General features: G+C 45.4%; 1 protein-coding gene across 6 annotated transcripts in view; it reads left to right on the top strand.

Annotated features, from left to right (window-relative positions):
• gdpd5b (glycerophosphodiester phosphodiesterase domain containing 5b) overlaps window positions 1–25563 on the top strand; it is a 272763-nt gene that overhangs the window by 156771 nt on the left and 90429 nt on the right. For all 6 annotated transcript variants that reach the window (XM_059963675.1, XM_059963672.1, XM_059963674.1 and 3 more), the window contains one exon: window positions 23525–23628. In XM_059963675.1, coding sequence (XP_059819658.1) covers window positions 23525–23628 — 104 coding nt within the window. The remainder of the gene's footprint in view (window positions 1–23524; window positions 23629–25563) is intronic.

The following is a 25563-nucleotide window of genomic DNA, read 5'->3' as shown; positions in this document are numbered from 1 at the left end:
ATCATTATGTGCCGAATCATATGATGTGAGCGATCATGATCTTATCCATGACCGTGATTGTTCTTGGCAATTGTTTCTGCAGAACTGGTTTGCCACTGCCTTATTCTGGGCAGTGTCTTTACTAGACGGGTGACCCAACCATTATCAATATTCTTCAGAGATTGTCTGCCTGGTGTCAGTGGTTGCACAACCTGGTGATCTGCACCAGCTGCTCAAACTACCTTCCACCACTTGCCCCATGGCTTCACGTGGCCCTGATTGGGTGGGGGAGGGGGGGCTAAGCAGGTGCTATGCCTTGCATAAGGGTGACCTGAGGGCTAGTGGAAGGAAGGTCCTTTTATATCCACCCCACCACCCATTAGTTCAGTTTTGAATTTACAGCATTGTAGGCCAAAAAGACTGCTCCTGTGCTGCTTTAAATTTCTGGCATTTTTTGATTTGTAACCTTAACTCTCCAGATCGTCTGTGTGTTTACATTGTGTGTTCTGGGTTTCCCCCACTGTCCAGAGTGTCAGAATCAGAATCATATCACTGATTGTCGTGAAATTTGTGGCAGCAATACATATAAAGACTATAATTTACTGTAATAAATATATATAAGTATATACATTTTTTAAATCTAGACAATAAATAATGCAAAATAGAGTAAGAACAGTGAGGTAGAGTGCATGGTTCGTTTTCCATTCAGAAATCTGATGGTGAGGGGAAGAAGATGTTCCTGAATCTTTGAATGTGGGTCTTCAGGCTCCTGTACCTCCTCCCTGATGTTAGTAATGAGAAGAGGGCATCCTGTGTGGTGGGGTTTGGATGCCACTTTCTTGAGGCATAGCCTTTTCAAGATGTCCTTGATGCTGGGGATACTAGTGCCCATGATGGAGCTGACTGAGTTAACAACTTTTTGCAGCTTTTTCTGATCCTGTGCATATTGGCCTCTCTGAATGCCCGTGGAGTAATCTCAACGCCTTTTTTCATTTCTATGGCAACCCCGGTTGAGAGTAGCCATCCCTGGGGCTGTCAAAGAGTTTTAAGGAGGCAGAAATATGCCCAGAGAGGCACCTCTTAGGCACTACCAAGGTGCTGGGCTCTTCATCCTTTCTTGAAATCTTTCTCCCTTTGGATACTGACTGGCTTTTGTAGATCTATCACCCCTACTGGGGCATAGGCCGCTGACAGCAGTTTGCCTGTACTTCAGTTTGTCCCCAGGCATAGCCCACCTTCTTGCTGTATCCTTCTTCTCCTGGGGATGAGTCTTTGGTGCTTCTGTTGCCGTTTCTGTAGCTCTGGATTTCTACGAGATGGGTTAGTGAGCCCTATGACCAGCCGTCGTCCTTTCACAGCTGGGCTTAGGACCGTCCATGGATACCAGCTGAGCTCTGAAAGAAATTCATTGTTGTTGAAAAACAGGCCATGTGCCAAGTATTCATGCACTGTAAGAGATGTTTCATTATCACAATCTATCTCGTGAGATAATTCACGGGTCTATAATCACTCTTTTAATATGTGTTTAATATTATTTTTCACCTTTGTTCATCCATTATTTGTTCTTCCTTTCATCCCTTGTGACCTCAGGCAACACTTCTGTCCGAATGCTGTGTGAATTGGATTACTGTGGATTTATCTCCTTGTCTGGGTTTAAGACTGATTAAAGAGATATTTAGTGCCTCACTTTCAAGTTTCAAGTTTAAGTTTAATTATCTTTCAACCATTCACATGAATACAGCCAAATGAAAAGTGTTCGTCTGGGGTGCAAAACACAGTACCAACAGTCTCACACAGCACACAGCACATACAGTATATACATGATAACAGAAAAACTGCAGTGGCAAAATTATTGCCCAAGTCCCTGAGTGCTATGACCTGCAGATTGATGGTGCAGCAGTCCTCATCTCCCGTTGGTGTAAATTCAGGTGAATGCAGTCCAACTCGTCTTCCACCGAGCGAGTACCGGAGAGCAGCACTGATGACCAGCCCCCAACCCAGCTCTCTCCCACACTGTGTCCGCCGTTCTCCTTCATAGAACACAGAGCAGTACAGCACAGGAACAGGCCTTTCGGCCCACTATGTCTGTGCTGAACACGATGCCAAAGTACATGATCCATATCGCTCCATTGAAGATAAAGACTTAAGCTTTATTTGTCAGATGTACATCGAAACATACGGTGAAATGTAAACAATAGAAGCTCTGCAGAAAGCCAAAGCAATGCACAAAATGCTGGAGGAACTCAGCAGGTCAGGCACCATCTATGGAGAGGAATAAACAGTTGATATCTTGGACTGAGACCCTTCTTCAGGACTGAAAAGGAAGGGGGAAGATGCCAGAATAAAAAGGTGGAGGGGCAGGGAAGAAGGTGATAGGTGAAGCCAAGTAGGTGGGAAAGATATCGGCTGGAGAGGAAGGAATCTGATAGGAGAAGAGAGTGGACCATAGGAGAAAGGGTAGGAGGAGGGAACACAGGGGGAGGCGATAGGCAGGTGAAGAAGTCAAATCAAATAAGTGATCTCTGTGCTAGTGGGGCAGTCCACAAGTGTCACCACACTACTGGCACCAACATAATATGCCCACAACTTGCAAATCCTAATGCTAGTCGTACGTCTTTGGAATATGGGAGGAAACTGGAGCACCCGGAGGAAACCCACACAGTCTTCAGGAGAACATACAGACTCCTTACAGGCACTGGTGGGAACCGAACCCCAATCGGTGATCACTAGCTCTGTAACTGGTGCTAACCACTACACTGCTGTGGTTGCATATCGATGTGTCTATTAAACAGCCTCTTAAACGCCAGTATCATAACCACTTCCACCACCTTCCCAGCAGCAAACTCCAGACACCCTCCATTCTCTGTGCAAAGAACTTGTCCTGCTAATCTCTTCATTTCACCTTAAATGCCTGCTGTCTAGCACTAAACACTTCTACGCTGGGAAAGTGATTGGAACCTATCAGATCTCGCCTCCGTCTCCAAGGCTCCAGAGAAAACAACCCAAGTTGTCCAATCTCTCCCTATGGCACATAACTTCTAATCCAGGCAGCACCCTGATAAACCGCATTAGCACCCCCTCCCCTCCAAGAATCCAAGAATCCACATTCTTCCCGGGATGACCAGAACTGTGCACAATATTCTACAAGTGCTGTGATCCAAAGGCAGCAACATGACTTCCTGACTCTAATAGTCAACGCTCCAACCAATGAAAGCAAGCCTGCCATATGCTGTCTTTACCACTCTATCTACTTGTGGGACCACTTTGAGTGAGCTATGGACTTGGGCCCCAATATTCCTCTGCAAGTCATAGAACAGTAGAGCACAGTAAAGCTGCCTCGGACCACAATGTTGTGCTAACCCTTTAACGTAGTCCAACATCAGTCTCACTGCTTCCTCCCACATAGCTCAACATTTTTCTGTCATCCATGTACCTATCTTAAATGTTCCTAACGTATCTGTTTCTACCAGCCCCCGGCAGGGCGTTCCACGCACCCGCTATTCACTGTGTATAAAACCTAACGCAGACATCCCCTCTATACTTTCTTCCAATCACCTTAAAATTACGCCGACTCATATTAGTCATTTCTGCCCTGGGAAATAGTCTCTGGCTGTCCATTCAATCTATGCCTCTTATCATCTTATGCACAATTTACATATAATTTAGTAAAGCTTAATAATAATTAAGATGTAATAAAATTTTATTAAATTTTAAGCTAAATCATTGTTTAATTCCAAGTCATTTGATCAAGGACAGCTCTGATAACCATTGGGCAGAGAAACACGTCTGCAAGATTAGAGCACCAGCTTTATTTAAATGTTTACAACATTCCTAGGTGGCAGGGTGGAGATGCATCTCTACTAAAGGAAGTGTAAGGTGTTCTTTCTCTCCTCTGGCCTGCAGGTTACCCTTGGGCAAGGTGTGGTGCCTGCTTATCCACCCCACTCACCCCGGATCAGGGTCATGTGAAGCCACGGGAGCAGGTGGTGGATGGTCGTATGAGCAACTGGTGCAAATCACAAGTCCTGGTTATGTGACCACTGACACCAGGCAGACAATCTCAGAAAGTACTGGTGATGGCTGGGGTCACCTATCTTGTAAAGACACTGCCCAGAAGAAGGCAATGGCAAACCACTTGTGTAGAAAAATTTGCCAAGAACAATCATGGTCAATTCCCACTGCTGTCTGTACATTCTCCCTGTGACCGCGTGGGTTTCCTCTGGCCGCTTTGGTTTCCTCCCACTTCCGAAGAGGTATGGCTGGGGTTACTGAGTTGTGGCCACATTATGTTAGCGCTGGAATTATGCAACGCTTGTGGGCTGCCACCAGCACGTCCGTGATGTTATGGTTTGCCGCTAACAAAGCATTTCACTGTATGTTTCGATGTACATCTCATGAATGAGGTGTACCTGAGTCTCCGAGAGTGAGGAAGACCCAAGGTTTAATCAATTTAAGTGCAGGGCCAAATTGGAAAGGTCTGGTACATGCAAGTCCAGGTCCCAGAGCGCATCGAAGTGACTGAACCCAATGTTCGGACGATGATTTAGGCACTGGGCCAGATTGAAATGTCAGGGGTTGGGCTCTGAAGTGAGAGGTGGACTGGTTCGGCTTGCTGCTCCACTCTACGCTGAACCAAGGGTCTGGGGACGGAATCACTGTGGACTTCAGTCCAGAACTCTATTTGCTTGCATTTTTTTGGGAGTTCAACAGTCTTTTGTTTTTCTTTATTTTGTGACTGCCTGTTAGGAAGCAAATCTCAAGTTTGTATAATGTATAAATACTTTGATAATAAATATACTTTGAACTTTGGAATAAAGCTAATCTTTAACCTTGAATCTTTTAAGAAAAGTTAGTTCAAGTTTATTGTCACATAGGGTGTAGATGCCATGAAGATGTGCTCTTTCCTGTACATAGCAAGCATTAGAACATAGAACATAGAAAACCTACAGCACAATACAGGCCCTTCAGCCCACAAAGCTGTGCTGAACATGTCCTTACCTTTGAAATGGATTACCCACAGCCCTTTATTTTCATGTACCTATCTAGGAGTCTCTTAAAAGACCCTATCATATCCACCTCCACCACCATCTCCAGCAGCTCATTCCACGCACTCACCACTCTATAAAAAAAACTTACTCCTGACATCTCCTCTGTACCTACTTCCAAGCACCTTAAAACTGTGCCCTCTCGTGTGAGCCATTTCAGCCTTGGGAAAAAGCCTCTGACTATCCACATGATCAATGCCTCTCATCATCTTATACACCTCTATCAGGTATCCTTTCATCCTCTATCGCTCCAAGGAGAAAAGGCCGAGTTCACTCAATCTATTCTCACAAGGCATGCTCCCCAATCCAGGCAACATCCTTGTAAATCTCCTCTGCACCCTTTCTATAGTTTCCACATCCTTCCTGTAGTGAGGCAACCAGAACTGAGCACAGTACTCCAAGTGGGGTCTGATTAGGGTCCTATATAGCTGCAACATTACCTCTCTGCTCCTAAACTCAGTCCCATGATTGATGCAGGCCATTGCACCGTACGCCTTCTTAACCACAGAGTCAGAGTATTAGTTAACAAAAGCTCAAATTGGCATAAATCATACATAATTTACACACCAAAATAGACATAATGATAAGTGGTAGTTGAGAGAGGTAGGGAGATATGGACTGGGGTAGTTTTCCAAGGTGATTCCAGAACTGTTGGCAATGGGGAAGAAGCTGTGAGGACATAGAGAACATAGAACTTGGAACATTGCAGCACAGAACAGGCCCTTCAGCCAACAATGTTGCACCAACCTTCTCACCTACTCTAAGATCAATCTACTTTCCTCTCCTACATCATCATCATCACTGCGTTGTATGCTCTGGGCGATCACGGTCTTTCCATGACCATGATTGTTCTTGGCAAATTTTCTACAGAGTGGTTTGCCATTGCCTTCTTCTGGGCAGAGTCTTTACTGACAAGGTGACCCCAGTCGTTATCAATACTCTTCAGAGATTGTCTGCCTGGTGTCTGTGTCACATAACCAGGACTTGTGATATGCACCGGCTACTCATACGACCATCCACCAGCTGCCCTCATGGCTTCACATGACCCTATTCGAGGGGCTAAGCAGATGCTACACCTTGCCCAAGGGTGATCTACAGGCTAGTGGAGGGAAGAAGCTCCTTACTCCTCCTTTGGTAGAGACCTATCTCCACCCTGCCACTCATTTCTTCTACATAGCAGTCTTCTTCTCTATCAAGCAGCCTCATTCACTCCGTTAAGAAAATCCCTAATTCAAAATTCAAAGTAAGTTTATTATCAAAGTTCATATATGTCACCATTCACAATCTTGAGATTCATTTTCTTGCAGGCATACTCAGTAAATCCAAGAACCATAATAGACTCAACGAAAGACCACCAACTGGATGGACAAACAACTAATGTGCAAAAGATAACAAATGGTGCAAATAGTAAATAATAATAATAATAATAATAATAATAATAAATAAGCAATAAATATTGAGAACATGAGATGAAGAGTCCTTGAAAATGAGTCCGTAGGTTGTGGACACATCTCTATGATGGGGCAAGTGAAGTTATCCCTCTGGTTCAGGAGACTAATTGTTGAGGGGTAATAACTGTACTTGAACCTGGTTGTGTGAGCCCTGGGGCTCCCGTACCTGCTGACAGAAGCAAGAAGAGATGTGACGTGGGTGGTGGGGGTCCCTGCATTAGTTGTTTGTCCATCCAGTTGGTGTGGTCTTTCGTTGAGTCTATTATGGTTCTTGGATTTACTGAGTATGCCTGCAAGAAAATGAATCTCAAGATTGTGCCCCTATTCTCCCTGCCCCTATTCTCCCTCCCTCTCTGGCTTTCCTCTCTCTCTCTCTCCTGCCTCCCCTCTCCCCCCTCTTTCTCTCCTTTCCCCTCCCTTTCTCACCCCTTCCTCTCCCTCTCCCGCTCTCTCCTCTCTCTCTGCCTCTGCTTTCTCTTTCCTGCTCTCTCTCCATCAACTCAGTACCCCTCACACCCCCATGTTCTCTCTGTCTCTCTCCCACCCCCTCATCATTTGCTGGGCTGTCTAACTGTAACCACTGGCTGTCTGTTGGCCCAGAACAGACCAGCAATTACAACGACTTCCCCTCTTTGACAAGGCCAGTGTTTGTTTTGTGCCGCGACGCACACCTCGGCCTCCGTGCGGCTCCCAGCTACAGTTACATACCAGTTCCAGACTGCCTGTCGTCATTTTTGGAAATTTGGGTGATTACAGTAATTAACTCCCGCTGCAATTGAAGGTTTGATCTGCACAGTTTGGGCACCACAAGATCTATTGTTTACTCAGTGCACAGAGTCATCAAAACTAACAACTGGTCTTTACAAGAAGAGAACCAGCTCCGCCCATGAGTCAGGAGGTCATTGGTTCGAGTCCTGCTGCAGAAACATGTAGACAACTATGGAGGGTATCACACACAAAATGCTGGAGGAACTCAGCAGGTCAGGCAGCATCTACAGTGCTGTACAAATATCTTAGGCTCATACAGTATATATAAGACATAGGAGCAGAATTAGGCCATTCAGCCCATTGCGACTCTGCTCTGTCATTCCATCATGGCTGATCCTGGATCCCACTCAACCCCATACACCTGACTTCTTGCCATATCCTTTGATGCCCTGCCCGATCAGGAAATGATCAACTTCCGTCTTAAATACATGCACGGACTTGGCCTCCACCGCAGTCCGTGGCAGAGCATTCCACAGATTCACTACTCTCTGGCTTAAATAATTCCTCCTTACCTCTGTTCTAAAAGGTTCGCCCCTCAATTTTGAGGCTGTGCCCTCTAGTTCTGAAGACCCCCATCACAGGAAACATCCTCTCCACATCTACCCATCTGGTCCTTTTGACATTCGGTAAGTTTCAATGAGATCCCCCCAACGTTCTTCTAAATTCCAGTGAGTACAGGCCCAAAGCTGCCAAATGCTCCTCATATGTTAACCCCTTCATTCCCAGAATCATCCTCGTGAACCTTCTCTGGACTCTTACCAATGACAATACATCCTTTCTGAGATATGAAGCCCAAAACTACTGACAATACTCCAGGAGTGGCTTGACTAGTGTCTTATAAAGGCTCAGCATTATTTCCTTGCTATTCTATTCTCCTCGCAATAAATGCCAACATTGCATTTGCCTTCTTTACTACAGACCCAATCTGTAAATTAACCTTCTGGGAGTCTTGCACAAGGACTCCCAAGTCCCTTTGCACCTCTGATGTTTGAAACTTCTCCTCATTTAGATAACAATCTGCACTATCGTACATTTCCCAACACTGAATTCCATCTGCCACTCTTTTGCCCATTCATCCAATTGGTCTGCAATCACATGCCTTCCTCAGAACTACCTACCCCTCCACTTATCCTGCTAACATCCACAAACTTTGCCACAAAGCCACCAATTCCATTATCTAAATTATTGACAAATATATTACTGTGCAAAAGTCTTTGGCAGTTTATTATTGATTGTCTGACTTCAAGAGGTTTAGAATATAAAAGCAGGGATGTAACATTGAGGCTTTATAAGCTATTGGTTGGACCACACTTGGAATATTGAGAGGATTTTGACCCCTTATCTAAGAAAAGATGCGCTAGGATTGGGGAGGAGGTTCATGAGAATGATACCAGGAATGAAAGGTTTAACGTGGAGACAGTATGAAGTGGAGAGGATATTTCTTATAGTGGGGGAGTCTAGGACCAGATGACAGAGCCTTAGAATAGGATGCCCCTTTAGAACAGAGGTGAGGAGGAATTGCTTTGGGCAGAGGGTAGTGAATTTGTGGAATTCATTGCCACAGATGGCCATTGATGATATTTAAAGCAGAGTTTGACAGGTTCTTGATTAGTCAGGGTGCAAAAGGTTGTGGGGAGAAGACAGGAGAATGGGGTTGAGAGGATTAACAAATCAGACATGATGGAACGGCAGAGCAGACTTGATAGGCCAAATGGCCTAATTCTGCTCCTATTTCTTATGGGTAGAAGCTGTCTTTGGGCCTGGTGGGACATGCTTTCAGGCTTCTGCCCTATGGGAGGGGGGAGAAGAGGGAATGTCTGGGGTGGGTGGGGTCTTTGATAATGCTGGCTGCTTTGCTGAGACAGCGAGTAATGCAGACAGTTTACTGTTGATTACCAAGGGAATAAATGCCATAAACATTACTTTATGCAGCAGCAGCACAAACATTAATTTAACATAATATGACAAAATAAAAATAAACACAATGACATTACTGAAGGAAAATTAGAGTCTGGGATTGTGTTAGGGTTTTAGAGTTTGGCCCAAGAAAGCAGACACGGTAGTGGCATTTGAGGCATGATTCAACAGAAGTTTGTACACCCTCTGGCCACTCTATTATGTACATGGTACACCAGCTCGTTAATGCAAATATATAAACAACCAATCATGTGGCAGCAACTTAATGCGTAAAAGCATGCAGATATGGTCAAGAGGTTCAATTGTGATTCAGACCAGACATCAGAATGGCCACCAACACGATGGGCCAAAGGGTCTGTTCTGTGCTGTATTGTAGTACAAAACCAATCTGTCAGTCCTCATACAGGGGAACAGAACGTTGGCTTCTGTTTCCATGTAACAGTGGGAAGGGAATAGCGTTTTTACAGGAGGCAGGGTGGGAAGAGTCAGCATCTTGACAATACTCCTCCCTTGTCTCAGTCTCTCTATCTCCACTATATCTGTTCCCAGGACGAGGCTTTCCTTTGCAGGACATCAGAGATATCCTCCTTTTTCAAACAACGGGGTTTGCCTTCCTCCACCATTGATGCTGCCCTCACCTGGACATCCATGCTCAAACCATCATTCCGCCACCTTAACAGGGATAGAGTTCCTCTTGTCCTCACCTACCAGCCGATGAGCTTCTGCATCCAACGCGTCATTCTCCGCGTCTTCCGCAATCTCCAAGGGGTTCCTACCATAAACATATCTTTACCTTCCCCCCACCCCCGCCGCTTTCCAGAGGGGTCACTATTGTCCATTCATCCCTCCCCACTAATCTCCCTCCCGGCACTTAGCACTGTAAGCGGCCAAAGTGTTGTACCAGACCATGCACCTCCTCCCTCACCTCCATTTAGGGTCACAAACGCTCCTTCCAGGTGAGGTAACACTGCACCTGCGAATCCGCTGGTGTCGGCTGTTGTGCCCAGCGCTTACGATGCGGACTCCTCTACACTGGTGAGACCTGTCGTAAACTAGAGGACCACTTTGTCGAGCACCTCCGCTCCATCTGCCGAAAGTGGAACTTCCTGGTGGCCAAATGTTTTAATTACGATTCCCATTCCAGTTCTGACATGTCAGTCCATGTCCTCCTCTGGTGTGACAATGAGATCACCCTCACTCAGGTTGGAGTTGCAACACTTTATATTCCATCTGGGAATCTCCAACCTGATGGCATGAATATCAATTTCTTCCAGTAAAAAATGTTTCCCCCTCCTGCCTCTTCTATTCCCCAGTCTGCCATCTTACGTGCCTACCACCTGCCCCTGGATCCCCTCCTCCTTCCCTTTCTCCTATGACCACCCTCCTCTACTATCAAATTCCTTTCTTTCCTACCTACCTCCTTCCCCTCCCCCCCGCCCACCTTTTTATTCTGGTGTCTCCAGTCCTGAAGAAGGGTCTCGGCTTGAAACATTGGCTGTTCATTCATTTCCGTGGATGCTGCCTGGCCTGCTGAGTTCCTCCAGCATTTTGTGTGTGCCGCTTTGGGTTTCCAGCATCTGCAGACTCTGTTTATGTTTGCTTCGGTTCCTTGCTAAGCAGAGCCAGAGCCCGTCACTGATACCTTGGACACCATCTGTGCTCTCAGTGCGGTGACACACCGGCTGTCACTCCCCCGCCTGCTCCTGGCACCAGCTGTCGCCACCCCCTCCCCCTTGAAGACCACCCGGCTGCTCAGCAGTACACTGGCATTAGCTCCTGTGACTCGGAACAGATTGGCACGCATGTGACAGGGAGGCCGTGGGCGGAACCTGCCACAATCTCTTTAGCTCCATCTGCTCCTTCCGTGTCTGGTCAACAGGAGACCCTTGGTGAAGTTCAGAGTGAATTTGTAATCAAAGTACTCATATGTCACCAACGTGCAAAAGAGGACAAACTGCAAATAAAAACCAAGTAATAATAAATAATGCTGAGAACATGAGTCAGAGAGTCCTTGAAAGTGAATCCCTTCGGTTGTGGAATCAGTTCAGAGTTGAAGTGAGTGAAATTATCCACACTGATTCAAAGGCCCTATGGTTGTCGGGTAATAACTTCCTGAACCTGGTGGTGTGTGACCATTGGAAGGGTACAGGACACCACCAGGTTCAGGAACAATTATTACCTGACAACAATTTCTTTATTTATTGAGATACAATGTGGAATAGCACTTCCAGCCTTTTGAGCCATACCACCCAGTAATGCCCTGATTTAATCAGTGGTCACATAACCAGGACTTGTGAAATACACCGGCTGCTCATATGACCGTTCACCACCTGCTCCCGTGGCTTCACGTGACCCTGATTGTAGTCGGGGGGTGGGGGGTGGGGGTAAGCAGGTGCTGCACCTTGCCCAAGGGTGACCTACAGGCTAGTTGAGGGAAACAGCACTTTACACCTCCTTTGGTAGAGACCTATCTCCACCCGCCACTCAGCAAACCCCTGATGTAACCCTAGCCTAATCACAGGACAATCTACAATAACCAATTAACCTACTAACCAGTACGTCTCTGGACTGTAGGAGGAAACCAGAGCGCCCGGAGGAAACTCACGTGGTCACGGTGAAAATGTTCAAATGCCTCACAAGATAGCGCTGGATATTAATATTCATATTTCTTTGTTCTACTGTGAATGCCTGCAAGAAAATTAATTTCAGGGTAGTATTTTGGTGACATATACATACTTGGATAATAAATTTACTTTGAACTTTGCTGCTGTGGAGAGTGTTCGCAGACTGTATACTGAAGCTCCCACCACAACTTCCTGACACCCCTCCCCCACTCCCAGCACTAAGTGGGCTCCAGGGACTCCCACGCTACGGGGGAAGAGGTCGGCAGTTGCTGTGTGGAAGTGGGAGAGAGTTTTCCAGAGCCAGATGGGACACAGCGATTCAGCAGCTATTTTAACGGCTTTTCCTATCAGCAAAGGTGAAATCTTTTATTCATATTGCACTGAATCAGCGATGCTGCAAAAATGTTACATAACCTGTTCCAGCTCCCTACCCTCCCTGTCTTTGCTTTCCTCTCTCTGTCTGTCTTTCTCCCTCCCTCTCTGCTCTCTTTCTCCCTCCCTCTCTCCCTCACCCTCTCTCCACTCTCTCTTTCACTCTCTTTCTCCCTCTCTCACTTAACCCCACTCTCTCTTCACTCTCTGTCTTTCTCAATCCCTCCCCCTGTCTCTCTCTCTTTTTCTCTATCTCCTGGTCTCTTTCTGTCTCTCTCAATCCTCTTCTCTCTCCTTCTATACTCTTCCTCTCCCTCACTCTCTCTCTCTCTCTCTCTCTGTTTCTCTCACTTGTTCTCTCTCCCTCTCTCATTCCCTCCCATCACCGGATGTTTTATCTCTCTTTCTCTCACACATTCTCTCTCACTCTCTCTCTCTCTCCCTTTCTCATTCTCTCCCCCATCTGATGTTTTCTCTCTCTTTATCTCCCTCTCCCTCTCTCTTTCTTTCTCTCACATATTCTCTCTCTCTCTCAGGATCTCATATTACTGGAACAAGCACACTCTCTCTCTCTTACTGAGACTACACTTACCGTAAACCACTCACTCACACTAATCCCATATTATTCTCACCACTCTCTATTCTCCCTGCTATCTACCACATTAGAGGCAATTTACAGTGGTCAATTAACCCAGCAACCCAGACATCTTTGGAATGTGGGAGGAAACCCACACGGTCACAGGGAGAGGGTGCAGACTGCACACACACAGTCAGCGTCAGAGGCAGGGATTGAAGCTGGTTGATTGTGATGCTCTGGTTCAACAAGCTGAACAAGACTGCCACCGTGCTGCGTGTAGCTTGCTTGTTGTCTCTCACTGCCCTTGACATTCATTGGCATCGTTTGCACTGTTAACATCCAGTGATTCTGTGTCATATAAACTTCGTTAGGAGTTTCAGGAGTTTGGGCATTTCACCAAAGACTTCAGCAAATTTCAGAATCAGGTTTATGTCGTGAAATTTGCTGTTTTACAGCAGCAGTACAATGTAATTACATAATAAAAACCATAAATTACTTATTTAATTAAATTAATTAAGTAGTGCAAAAAGAGAGGGAAAAATACTGGGGTAGTGTTCATGTGTTCATTGTCCATTCAGAAATCTGATGGAGGAGGGGAAGAAGCTGTTCCTGAAACGTTGAGTGCGTGTCTTCAGGTTCCTGTACCTCCCTGATGGTAGCATTGAGAAGAGGGCATGCCCTAGGTGCTGAGGGTCCTTAGTGATGGATGCCGCCTTTTAGAGGCATCGCCTTTTGAGGCTGGGCAAGCTAGTGACCATGGCGGAGGTGGTGGTGCTTACAACTTTCTGCAGCTTTTTCTGATCTTATGCAGTGGCCCATCCATTCCAGACGGTGATGCAACCAGTCAGAACACTCTCCACAGTGCTCTGCAGAAACTTGTGAGTGTCTCTCATGAGATACCCATACCCTTCAAGCTCCTAATGAAGTGTAGCCACTGTCATTCCTTCTTTGTAACTGCATTGATGTGTTGGACCCAGGATAGATCCTCACAGATATTGACCTCCAGGAACTAGAAACTGCTGACCCTTTCCACTATTGATTCTTCAATGAGGACTGTTGAGTGTTCACTCAACCTCCACAGTCATTTCCTCGGTCTTAGTGAAGTTGAGTGCAAGGTTGTTGCTGGGCACCACTCAACCAACTCCTGTATGTCTCTGAATTTCTCCCGACAATAATTGTGTCATCATCAAATTTACTGATGGTGTTCGAAGTTCAAAGTAAATGTATTAGCAGAGTTCATATATGTCACCATATACAACCCTGTGATTCATTTTCTTGCAGGCATACTCAATAAATCTGTAATAGAATAATAACTACAATAGAATCAATGAAAGACCACACCAACTTGGGCATTCAACCAGTGTGTAAAAACTGCACAAATACAAAAAGAAAGATAAAATAATAATAATAAGAAGAAATAAGAAATAAATATTGAGAACTTGAGATGAAGAGTCTTTGAAAGTGAGTCCATAGGTTGTGGGGACATTTCATGGAGGGGGTAAGTGAAATTGTGTGAAGTTATCCCCTTTGGTTCAAGAGCTTGATAGTTGAGGGGTAATAACTGTTCCTGAACCTGGTGATGTGAATCCTGAGGCTTCTGTTCCTTCTTCCTGATGGCAGCAGTGAAAAGAGAGCATGCCCTCAGTGGAGGGGGTCCCTGATGATGGATTCTGCTTTCCTGCCACAGCGCTTTGTGTAGATGTGCTCAATAGTGGGGAGGGCTTAACTTGTGATAGACTGGGCCATATCCACTACTCTGTGTTGGATTTTCTGTTCAGGGCATTGGTGTTTCCATACCAGGCTGTGATGCAGCCAGTCAGTATACTCTCCGCAACACATCTACAGAAGTTTGTCAAAGTTTTAGATGTCATGTTGAAACTTCGCAAACTCCTAAGGAAGTGGAGGTGCTGCTGTGCTTTCTTCGTAATTGCATTTATGTACTTGGCCCAGAACAGGTCCTCTGTAGTAATAACTCTGAGAAATTTAAAGTTGCTGACCCTCTCCACCTCAAATCCTCCAGTGAGGTCTGGCTCATGGACCTCTGGTTTCCTCCACCTGAAGTCAATAATCAGTTCCTTGGCCTTGCTGACGTTGAGTAAGTGGTTGTTGTTATGGCATCACTCAGCCATACTTGCATTCTCCCTCCTATTTGAGCTGTGCCTAGCCACACAATCATGGGTGTAGAAAGAGTAGAGCAGTGGGCCATTGGTTGTCAGCGAGAAGGAGATGTTATTTCCGATCTGCACTGACTGTGGTCTCCTGGTGAGAAAGGCAAGAATTGAGTTTGGGGGAGGTACAGAGGACCAGGTTTTGGAGTTTGTTGATTAGTACTGAGGGAACGCTGAGATGTAGTCAGTAAACAGCAGCTTGCATTGATATTACTACTGTCCAGGTGATCCAAGAACCAGTGAGACTGCATCGCTATAGGTCTGTGTGGAGATAGGCATGTTGCAACGGGTCCAGGTCCTTGCTTAACCAGACCTGAGTTGATTCTAACCATGGCTAACCTCTTGAAGCATTTCATCACAGTAGATGTGAGTGCCACTGCACGATAGTCGGTTTTTGGATTTTCTTCCCGCTTAGAAGGTAGTCTGCACATTCATTTCTTTTACCAAAATGCATGACCATGCATTTTCCAACATTGTATTTTATCTGTCACTTTCTTGCCCTTTCTCCTCATCTGTTTTAAGTCCCTCTGCATCCTACCTGTTTCTTCAACACTACCTGCCCCTCCACCAGTCTTTGTATCATTTGCAAATTTGGCAACAAAGCCTTCTGTTCCCTCATCTAAATCATTGATATACAGCGTAAAAAGAACAGTCCCAACACCAATCCCTGTGGAACACCACTAGTCACTGGAAGGCAACCAGGAAAGGATTCTTTTACTCCCACTTGCTGCCTCCTACTAATCAGCCAATGCTCTAATCATGCCAGTAACTTTCCTGTGATACCATGGGCTCTTAACTTGGTAAGCAGCCTCATGTGTGACACTTTGTTAAAGGCCTACTAAAAGTCCAAATATACAACATCCACTACATCCCCTTTATCTATCCTACTTGTAATCTGTTCAAAGAATCCCAACGGTTTTGTCAGGCAAGATTTTCCATTAAGGAAACCACACTGACTTTGTCTTATTTTGTCCTGTGTCTCTAAGTACTCCATAACTTGATCCTTAACAAGTGACTCCAACATCTTCCCAACCACTGAGGTCAGACTAACTGGTCTATAATTTCCTTTCTGCTGCCTTCCTCCCTTCTTAAAGACTGGAGTGACATTTGCAATTTTCCAGTCTTCTGGCACCATGCCCGAGTCCAATGATTTTTGAAAGATCATTATGAATGTTTTCTTAAAGAGGAACTGCATGCACTGCCATCCAAGGTTCATTGATTTTGAGTATGGGTTGATTCTTTTAAAAACATCTTAAAATGCTGCTGCTTACTGCAGAAACCATAGCTGAGACTAGATTCCAGTTGTGGTAGTTGTGAATGGTAATATTTGTTAATTCCCATTGGAGCTGCATGCAAAAAGTCACCACTTAATGGCACTATCTTACTGGAAGTTCTGCAGATTATGCAGCCAAGTGGCTAAGGCATTGGTCTAGTGATCTGAAGGTTGCTAGTTCGAGCCTCAGCTGAGGCAGCGTGTTGTGTCCTTGAGCAAGGCACTTAACCACACATTGCTCGGCGATGACACCGGTGCCAAGCTGTATTGGCATAGTGCCCTTCCCTTGGACAACATTGGTGGCGTGGAGAGGGGAGACTTGCAGCATGAGCAACTGCTGGTCTTCCATACAACCTTGTCCAGGCCTCAGTCAACATCGAAATTGATGGACAGCCGAAGAAGAACAGATTACCGTGGAGATCATGCTGACTGGTTGCATCACTGCACAGGATTGGAAAAAGCTGCAGAGGATTGTAAACTCAGCCAGCTCCAACTCTCCCCACCATCAAGGACATCTTCCAAAGGTGATGTCTCAAAAAGGCGGCATCCATCATTAAGGACCCTCACCACCCATGATGTGTCCTCTTCTCATTGCTACCATCAGGGAGGAGATTCAGGACCCTGAAGATACACACTCAACATTTCAGAAACAGCTTCTTCCTCGCCACCATCAGATTTCTAAACAGAGAATGAAGCCATGAATAGTTCCTCACTAGTTTTGTTCTCTTTTTGCATTACTTATTTAACTTTCTATCTATATTTCTTACAGTATATTTTTAGTATAGCACTACACTGTTGTTGCATAACAACAAATCGGATGACATATGTCAGTGATACTGAACCAGATTCTGATTCTGATTCATTGAGCAGAATCTTAACTAGACAAGCCGCGTAAATAAATACCCTGGCTTCAAGAGCAGATCAGAGAGTGGGGGTAGCCTGCAATGCATGACCTTTCCACCATTTGTAAAGCTCAAGTCAGGAGCATGATGGAACCCCTTACCCTTGCCTGGAAGAGTGTGGCTCCAACAACCATGGAGAAGTTCAAGACCAACCCCAGGACAATGAGGTGTAAGGGTCACGATGAGGTTGATTGTACAAGAGTCAAAGGTCAAGAACAATTTTCTTCACCATATACACTTAAATGTGTTAGAAATTTGCTGTGCTGTGTTGGTGCAACATGCAACAAAAACAATAACATTCAACAATTATAAATAATAAATATTATGTAAAAATATATTTTGAGGTTAAAGAACAGATATTGATTAATATGTTCATAGAATATGTTCATAGAATGTGATGGTGACTGCTGTTGCCTTTGACAGAGAACATCCAGTCCAGTGTAAAAGCCTTTGGCACCCCGGAATTTTACATGGTTTCAGATGCTATGCCCTCCACTGTCATGATCAGTTCCCCTTTAAATTTAGTTAGGTTGCGATCCGGACCATTGACTCCTTGTTCCCTTCTAATTCCGTTTCACACGTCCCTTGAGCTTGGCAATCAAGGTAATCTACCCTCGATCTGAACCGGCAGCTTATAAGCCCCTGGCTTTAGCGAGAGTGTTAAAGAAGCCTTCGCAAGTCGCCGCCGCTACGACAAGCCAGAGTCGTCCAGCCCGCATCGGAGTACCAGCAATTCGCCTTCCTGCGCCAGAGTGTAGTCCAGGCTCCTCAGCGAAGGGAAAGGGAAGCAGATCCTATCGAACAGAGGCTGCCCCCAAGGAATGATCGGCTTCCAATGCCATTGCTTGCTTGAAGAGGTCGTGCCCCAGATTCTGCTGCAAGGAGTGACTCAAGATCACCAGGAAACATGAGCTATTCACCAGCGGTCTCCACTAAACAGGAAAATACTTCCCCAACGGTGAAGTCAAACAAACAGGAGAATTCCTCTGGCGGCGGGGAGTCTGACATTGCTAATGCTCAACCTGGGACTGAGATATTTAACCTTCCTGCGGTTACCACATCAGGTGTGGTTTCATACAAGACAGGCGGAGTCCTGACTCAACGTTCATGCCCCTTGTCCATGTCTACCCCTCGAAGAGTCCCGGCTTGGTGCTTGAGTGGAAGGTGGAGTCCTGACTCGACGTTCATGCCCCTTGTCCATGTCTACCCCTCGAAGAGTCCCGGCTTGGTGCTTGAGTGGAAGGCGGAGTCCTGACTCGACGTTCATGCCCCTTGTCCATGTCTACCCCTCGAAGAGTCCCGGCTTGGTGCTTGAGTGGAAGGCGGAGTCTGACTCGACGTTCATGCCCATTGTCCATGTCTACCCCTCGAAGAGTCCTGGCTTGGTGCCTGAGTGGAAGGTGGAGTTCCGGCTTGATGTCATGCCCAGTGTCTGTGTCTATCCCCTGAAGAAGAGTCCCGGCTCGGTGCCTGATCTGGAGGTGGAGTCCTGGGTCAAGATTCCTTGTCCTGTGTTTTGGTGTCCACGTCTCTGGCTGCAGTGATCCATGGTGTCTAAGTGTCTAGTGGCAGTGAATCAAGGTCCCACTGTCCAGGTCCAAGGTCTGCGGCTGTCCATGTTCCCACTGTCCAGGTCCAAGGTCCGCAGCTCTCCATGTTCCCACTGTCCAGGTCCAAGGTCCGCAGCTCTCCATGTTCCCACTGTCCAGGTCCAAGGTCCGCGGCTGTCCATGTTCCCACTGTCCAGGTCCAAGGTCTGCGGCTGTCCATGTTCCCACTGTCCAAGTCCCAGGTCCGCAGTTCTCCATGTTCCCACTGTCCAGGTCCAAGGTCCGCAGCTCTCCATGTTCCCACTGTCCAAGTCCCAGGTCCGCAGCTCTCCATGTTCCCACTGTCCAAGTCCCAGGTCCGCAGCTCTCCATGTTCCCACTGTCCAGGTCCCAGATCCGCAGCTCTCCATGTTCCCACTGTCCAGGTCCAAGGTCTGCGGCTGTCCATGTTCCCACTGTCCAAGTCCCAGGTCCGCAGCTCTCCATGTTCCCACTGTCCAAGTCCCAGGTCCGCAGCTCTCCATGTTCCCACTGTCCAAGTCCCAGGTCCGCAGCTCTCCATGTTCCCACTGTCCAGGTCCAAGGTCTGCGGCTGTCCATGTTCCCACTGTCCAAGTCATGGCCACAGCGATCCCAATTCCCTGTTTCCAAGTCCCAAGTCCGCAGTGATCCAAGTCCTTAGTCCCCTAGTCCGAGGTTTGTGTTCCTCTTTGTCCTCCTTGATTTCCTGATTTTCTGTGTAGCGAGTAATAAACGCTATTTTATTGAACCTAAGGAAGACTTGTTTGTGTCCTGCGTGTGGGTCCTCTCCCAACACCCTTGTCCCCACCTCGTGATATCCACTGAGCCCTGATTTCAACATCGTCAAGGCTGTCTGGAATTACCTGGAGAGACAGAAGCAAGTGAGACGGCCAAAGTCTGCGGAAGAACTGTGGCAAGTTCTCCAAGATGCTTGGCACGACCTACCAGCTGATTTTCTTATAAAACTGAGCGACAGTGGTACCTCAGAGAATTGATGCAATTTTAAAGGCCAAAACTGGTCACACCAAATATTGATTTGAGGTCACTAAACAAACTGTTATCCATGATGGACAATCTGGCACATCCTCTCCATGACCTTTCAAGCAGACTCATACAGCTCTGCTGTCACAAGAATCATTATAGAACATCTTTCCTACCAGATGCAATAAGCATGTACAACAGTTCATCTCTGTGTGACAGGAGAGCACATATCATAGTACAATAGTCTCTGTTTTATTATTTCATACATTGTTATTGCACATAAGAAAGTTATTATTAAACATAGAAACATGGAAAAACTACAGCACAATGCTGTGCCGAATAAGTTATTATTATGTATATTATTATTCTATATTTTATAATTAGTTAAGTCTGCACACTGCTAAATGTGTTTTTACATGTTGCTGCTGTAACGAAAGAATTTCCCACTCGGGATCAATAAAGTAGTTATAATAATAGTAATAATTATTACTATTTGATTTTTTTTACTGTGTAATGCTCTTTACTGTAATTTGATTAATATTTGGAAACTTTACATTTCATTAGTTTTGAAAGCATCTTTGCTTTACAGAATGCTTTAACACGTGTCCAAAACTTTTTGCTCAGTACTACACAAGTGATTGCATCTTCTTCAGTGAGTCCCGGGTTCCCTGCCAGTGTTAGCCCGCAGCCTCACACTGTACAGTGATCGGTACCGCCACCGTATCATCAACACAATATTCTGCAGATGCTGAAAATCCAGAGCAACACACAAGTTCATCCAGTGTTTTGCGTCTTACCTCCACAGTATGACTATTTTGCACATTGGCTGTTTGTCAGTTTTTTTGTGTGGTTTTTCATAAATTCTATTGTATTTCATTGTTCTACTCTGAATGCCTGCAAGAAAATGAACGTCAAAGCAGTATATAATTCGAAGTTCAAAATAATGTTATTATCAAAGTATATGTATGTCATTGTGTAACTCAGCAGGCCAGGCAGCATCTATGGAAATGAGTAAACAGTTGCCATTTTGGGCCGAGACCCTTCGTCAATCCTCTCCTCCCTCCACCTTCTTATTCTGGCTTTTCCCTTCCTTTCCAGTCCTGAAGAAGGGTCTCAGCCCAAAAATGCCAACTGTTTACTCTTTTCCAACGATGTTGCCTGATCTGCTGAGTCTTCCAGCATTTTGTGTTTGTTTCCTTGGATTTCCAGCATCCGCAGAATTTCTCATGCTTAATTATACATGTGTTGGCGCGTGGCCTAGTGGGCAAAGGCATCAGACTAGTAACCTGAAGGTCACTGGTTCGAGCCTCAGCTGAGGCAGCGTGTTTGTGTCCTTGAGCAAGGCACTTAACAACACATTGCTCTGCGATGTCACTGGTGCCAAGCTGCGTGGGTCCTAGTGTCCTTCCCTTGGACAACATCGGTGGTGTGGAGAGGGGAAGGCCTGCAGCTTGGGCAATTGCAGGTCTCCCATACAGCCCTGCCCAGGCCTGCGCCCTGGAAACTCCAGGTGCAGATCCATGGTCTCTCAAGACCGACGGATGCCACCACATGCCACCACATTTATATGTCATCTTGAGATTCATTTTCTCTGCAGAACAAAGATCTGCAATAGAAACAATGAAAAACTACACCCAACCAAAGACTGACAAAGGATTCAAATGGCATTTATTGTCAAATTATGTATGCACTACACAAACCTGAGATTCATCTTCCCCACAGACAGCCACGAAACAAAACCATGGAACCTGTTCAAAGAAAAACATCAACCACCCCTACCCCCCACGTGCAAACAAAAACAAATCATGCAAATAGCAACAAAAAAGAATGAGCGAGAAACACAGAATATAAAACACAAAATCGAAAGCCTGTATTCATTTCAGCTTAGTGTTCATCACAAACAGCCAATGTGCAAAAGAAGACAATCTGTGCAAGTATATAAAAAATAGATAAATAATAGTGAGAACATGAGTTGAGGAGTCCTTGAAAGTGAGCCCATAGGTTGTGAAATCAGTTCAGAGTTGACGGGAGTGAAGTTGTCCACTCTGATTCAGGGGCCTGATGGTTGAGGGGTAATAATTGTCCCTGAACCTGGTGATGTGGGACCAATGTTCCTGTACCTCCTGCCCGATGGCAGCAGCAAGAAGACAGCACGTGCTGGGTGGTGGAGGTTCTTGATGATGGATGCTGCTTTCCTGTGGCAGTGTTCTTTGCAGATTTGCTTAGTGGTGTGGAGGTCTTTGCCTGTGATCGACTGGGCTGTATCCACATGTGGTAACATATGCATATACTTGGATAATAGATTTATTTTGACTTGGTCTTGACCCAGCTCACCACCTATTGCCTCAGCTTCAGGAGGAATCAGGAGGAATCTTTAAGAGGTCCAATCAGACACGGCAAAGGATAAAGGCTGTGTGAAGCCACTGCCCAGCTAGTGCTGATAGAAGTGGCAATTCGGATGAAGGAGCCTACACTTACAAACCAGCCATGATCGCACTGGTCGGTGACCTCTGGTGTTCCACAGGGAGCCCTGCTCTTTGTGATTCAAGGTTCAAGATTGTTTCATGTAATTTCCAATGTAAAGGAGAGTGAAATAATTGTTACTCTGGATCTGATACAGCACAAAAAAACACAATAAGATAAATAACATAATAAATATATAAAATAGCAAATATACATACTGTAGATTGATTGTATATCCATAAAGTGATGCTAGGCACAGGAGTGTCTGACAGGAAATTATAAAGCAGTGGTGCTGGGTTAGTGGGTGGAGGTGTTGATCAGCCTTACTGCTTGGGGAAAGTTGTTGTTTTAGAGTTTGGTGCTTAGTGTGGATGTTACCCTGATGGGTGAATGTACGGTTAACTGAGTTTTGATAAGAATTAAAGAAAATAATAAATACTGGGCCAACCAGGCCACTAACTAAAAGCTAACTTCATCAAAGTAATAACCTGGAATTAAATAAATACCTCTCCATTAACAGTGTCTATCTAAATCACTAATCTTCTTTCCCTGAGCATGGACGAAGACAAGCAGGGAGCGTTGTCATTGCTGTATCTAACTCAAGACTTGACAAATTGAAGCAAAAGGAAGAGAGTTGAATACCTTTATAAAATAAATCCCAATTGGCTGGAACGTGTGCATTCTCACACGTGTGATTGTCATTTCCTTTCAGCTGCCTGACTCTGAGATCACCCAGTCTATATAAAAATAGAATACAAAATAAAAACAAGGATGTAATTTTGAGGCTTTATAAGGCATTGGTGAGGTCTCATTTGTAGTGTTGTGACCAATTTTGGGCCCCTTCTCCAAGAAAGGATGTGCTAATATTGGAGAGGGTTCAAAGCAGGTTCATGGAAATAGTTCCAGGACTGAAAGAGTTAATGTATGAAGAGCATTTGATGGCTCTCAGCCTGTACTCACTGGAGTTTAGAAGATTGAGAGGGGATCTCACTGAAATCTATCGAATGTTGAAAGGCCTAGACAGAGTAAATGTGGAGAGAATGTTTATTATAGTAGGGGAGTCCAGGACCAGAGTGCACAGCCTCAGAACAGAGGGGTATCCATTTAGTCCAGAGATGAGGAGGAATTTTTTTAGCCAGAGGATGATGAATCTGTGGAATTTGTTGCCACAGGCGGCTGTGGAGGCCAGGTCATTGGGTGTAATTAAGGTGGAAGTTGATAGGTTCTTGATAAATCAGGGTGTGAAAGGTTACAGGAAGAAGGCAGGAGATTGGAGCTGAGAGGGAAATGGATCAAATGGTGGAGAAGACTCAATGGGCCGAATTGCCTAATTCTGCCCCAATGTCTTATGGTCTAATGGACTCCAAGGATGTGACAGCAGCCCCTGATGTGTACTAACATATTTCTGTGTTTCTCTCCTTGTCTCTCAACAGTGGGAGCGTCTGTGGTTCCTCATCCTCTGCATCACCTTCTTCCTGACCCTGGTCTGGTTCTACTTCTGGTGGGAGGTACATAACGACTATAATGAGTTCAACTGGTAAGTCGAGATGGCTTGTTAATTGGCTGCATACTCAGTGGAGACGTGTTAAACCATTATTAATCATCTCAAGTTCAAGTTTATTACCGAACCGCACACATGAATACCTTCAAATGAAGCAACGTTCCTCCAGACCAAGGCGCACAACACAATACATATACTCACACACAACACACAAGGTAATATTACCACAATAAACGAACAGAAGGGATCTCAGGGATCTGTTTTGGGCCCAATGTTGTTTGTAATATACATAAATGATCTGGATGATGGGGTGATAAATTGGATTAGTAAGTATGCTGATGATACTAAGGTAGGTGGTGTTGTGGATAATGAGGTGGGTTTTCAAAGCTTGCAGGGAGATTTATGCCGGTTAGAAGAATGGGCTGAACGTTGGCAGATGGAGTTTAATGCTGAGAAGTGTGAGGTTCTACATTTTGGCAGGAATAATCCAAATAGAACATACAGGGTAAATGGTAGGGCATTGAGGAATGCAGAGGAACAGAGAGATCTAGGAATAACAGTGCATAGTTCCCTGAAGGTGGAGTCTCATGTAGATAGGGTGGTGAAGAAGGCTTTTGGAACGCTGGCCTTTATAAATCAAAGCATTGAGTACAGAAGTTGGAATGTAATGTTAAAATTGTACAAGGTATTGGTAAGGCCAAATTTAGAATATTGTGTGCAGTTCTGGTCACCGAATTATAGGAAAGATATCGATAAATTAGAGAGAGTGCAGAGACGATTTACTAGGATGTTACCTGGGTTTCAGCACTTAAGTTACAGAGAAAGGTTGAACAAGTTAGGTCTCTATTCATTGGAGCGTAGAAGGTTGAGGGGGGATTTGATCGAGGTATTAAAATTTTGAGAGGGATAGATAGAGTTGACGTGAATAGGCTGTTTCCATTGAGAGTAGGGGAGATTCAAACGAGAGGACATGATTTGAGAGTTAGGGGGCAGAAGTTTAAGGGAAACACAAGGGGGTATTTCTTTACTCAGAGAGTGATAGCTGTGTGGAATGAGCTTCCTGTAGAAGTAGTAGAGGCCAGTTCAGTTGTGTCATTTAAGGTAAAATTGGATAGGTATATGGACAGGAAAGGAGTGGAGGGTTATGGGCTGAGTGTGGGTCGGTGGGACTAGGTGAGATTAAGAGTTCAGCACGGACTAGGAGGGCCGAGATGGCCTGTTTCCGTGCTGTGATTGTTATATGGTTATATGACTCAAGTTAAAAAATAAGCGGTATAATGCTACTGGCACTTCGTACGTGATGAGTGGTGGCAGGGAATTTAATAGCCTCACCGCTGGGGGAAAGAAGCAGTTCTTGACCTAATGATACGGTACGTCCTTCCCGAAGGTTGAGGGTCAAAGAGATGGTTAGATGGATGGGAGAGATCATTGACAATGCTAGGAGCTCCTGATAAATGTCTTGGATGGGTGACCCCCCCCAGCAGTCCTTGCAGTTCTTTGTAAGGTCTTGTGATTAGATGCTTGCAATTCCCATATCAGGTGGTGATGCAGCTGATCAAGACGTTCTCGATGGTGCTCAGTGGAGATGTGTTAAACCACCATTAAACATCTCAACATACAAACTTTACAATGCCACCATTGCCTCTTTGCTCCTACTTGGGGGTTGCATGGTAGCATCACAGTTATCAGTGATTGAAAGATTGGGGTTCAGTTCCACCTTTGGACAGTGGGAAAGCAGAGCTCCTGGAGGAAACCCACACAGTCATGAGGGGAACTTACCAAACGCCTTACGGACGACAGCGGGACTGTTGCAAGTTTCTGCAGGTAGACCGGGGAGAACATTCTGACTGGTTGCATCGCTACCTGGTGTGGAGCTGCCACCGTACAGGACTGGAAAAAGCTGCAGAGGCTTGTAAACTCAGCCAGCTCCATCATGGGCACTGGCCACCACACCGTCAAGCACATCTTCAA

This window comes from Hypanus sabinus, chromosome 3 (assembly GCF_030144855.1).
Source record: "Hypanus sabinus isolate sHypSab1 chromosome 3, sHypSab1.hap1, whole genome shotgun sequence".
NCBI lineage: Eukaryota > Metazoa > Chordata > Chondrichthyes > Myliobatiformes > Dasyatidae > Hypanus > Hypanus sabinus.
Note: the sequence above shows the minus strand (reverse complement) of the source record. Positions and strands in the feature narration are given on the sequence as shown.